This window comes from Crocodylus porosus, unplaced genomic scaffold (genome assembly GCF_001723895.1).
Source record: "Crocodylus porosus isolate Cpor-Errol unplaced genomic scaffold, CroPor_comp1, whole genome shotgun sequence".
In the NCBI taxonomy this organism is placed as follows: domain Eukaryota; kingdom Metazoa; phylum Chordata; order Crocodylia; family Crocodylidae; genus Crocodylus; species Crocodylus porosus.
This window is the reverse complement of record NW_017728927.1, coordinates 9,399,759-9,401,292: the sequence shown is the minus strand read 5'-3', so window position 1 is coordinate 9,401,292 and position 1,534 is coordinate 9,399,759. Positions and strand designations below refer to the sequence as shown.

Genomic DNA, 1,534 nt, shown 5'->3' with positions numbered 1-1,534 from the left:
GGGTCGCCCGGCCCCTGCCCGCGGCCTGACCCGAGCCGCCCCCGTGTGCTCGCGCCTCCCTCCAGCGGGCACCGGGGGCGAGCGGGCCCAGGGGCTCCGGCTCTCCCTCGCCTGCCCCGCAGCTCTGCGCGGGTATCCCATCCTGCTTGCCAAGCACGGCGGGGTATTCCTGGGCTGCCACGGCGCCGTCCCTTCTCCCCCAGCCCGCCCGCGGCAGGGCGCCGAGGCAGAAGGGGCTGGGATTCGGCTTCCCGAATCCCCAGGCACCGAAACAGCCGGGCCGTGGGCCCCCTCGGCCGCCCCATAGCTCCTCTCCCCCCCAGCCGTGGGCTCCTCAGCTCGGCCTGGTGTGCCAGCCTGCCAAAGTGCCCGGTGCCACGGCACCCGGGCCACGTGCTGCAGTTCACTCGCCCACACCAGCTCCTAGCAGCACCTGGGCAGGCGCTGCTCTAAAACCTCCGTCTCACCTCGTAAAGAACCAGGAGCGCCCGAAGCCGCACGGATGCCATTAGCTCCGCTGGGCACGGGGCCAAGCTCCTGCCCGGGCGGGAAACGTGGACCCACTGGTGCCCTGGGCCTGGCCACGCTGGCAGCGATGATTCCTGGGGGGAATCATCTGCTCGGCCCTGCAGCTGGACAGCCGTGGCACCCTGGCACCGCAGGCTCTGCTCGGGGGGACTCGAGGGTCAGCTCGGCCCGGGCACCCGTGGGTGCTCCATGCCCCGCGGGCACCAGGATCGGCCTGCCCACTGTGCCCCGGGGGCGTGGGGGTCTGTTAGCGACCGGTGCCAAGGCTGGGCGGGCTGGGGGCTCAGGACCACCACCCCCCCGGCGGGGGAGACGGAGCCCGCGGGGCAGGACGGCAACGCCTCCAGCCCCGGGCTGCCCGACACAGGAGGGGCGTGCACGTGTGCCTATGTGCATGCCCGCACGGACACAAGCGTGAGGCAACACACATGTGCTTGCTCGCACATAAACGCGAGCTCCCACTCGTGTGCCCACGTGCACATGCAGGTGTGCCCGCAAGCCTACAGCTGTGTGTACGTGTACATACGTACGCCCACGCTTGTGCGCCCACCCCTGTGGGCCTGCCCGCGCACCCACCTGCGTGTACACGTACGTGGGTGACAGGCCCCTGGCTGTACGTGGGCGTGCCCGTGCCCGCGTGCACAGGTATGTTTACGTGCGTGGCCGTGTCCATGACTGCACGCCTCCGCGTGCCCCTGCACACACACGTGTGCGCGCCCGTGCCCGCGCGGCCTGACCGGTGCCCGGTGGGGCACGACCGGCAGTAACCCCGCTGACGTCAGGCGGGGGCGGACCCCGGGCCCACGGCGCCGCCGCGCACACGCGGGGGGGAGCGGGCCGGGGCCGGGGCCGGGACTCACCGTCGATGTCGCTGAGCAGCGCCGCGTCGATGTCGCTCGGCTCGCGGAGCCCCAGCGCCTCCAGCGCCGCCGCCTCCAGCCCGAACCCGCTCATCCTCCCTCCCGGCCCGGCGCCGATCCCGCTCCCGCTCCGGCTCCGGCTCCGG

The 1,534-nt window shown here is 73.2% G+C and overlaps 1 protein-coding gene across 5 annotated transcripts in view; it reads right to left on the bottom strand.

The window, feature by feature from the left end:
- SREBF1 (sterol regulatory element binding transcription factor 1) overlaps positions 1-1,515 on the bottom strand; it is a 14,679-nt gene extending 13,164 nt beyond the window's left edge. For all 5 annotated transcript variants that reach the window (XM_019541944.1, XM_019541946.1, XM_019541942.1 and 2 more), the window contains exon 1: positions 1,389-1,515. In XM_019541944.1, the coding sequence (XP_019397489.1) occupies positions 1,389-1,482 (94 nt within the window). In that variant the 5' untranslated portion in view covers positions 1,483-1,515. The remainder of the gene's footprint in view (positions 1-1,388) is intronic.
- Between the last annotated feature and the right edge of the window lie 19 nt (positions 1,516-1,534).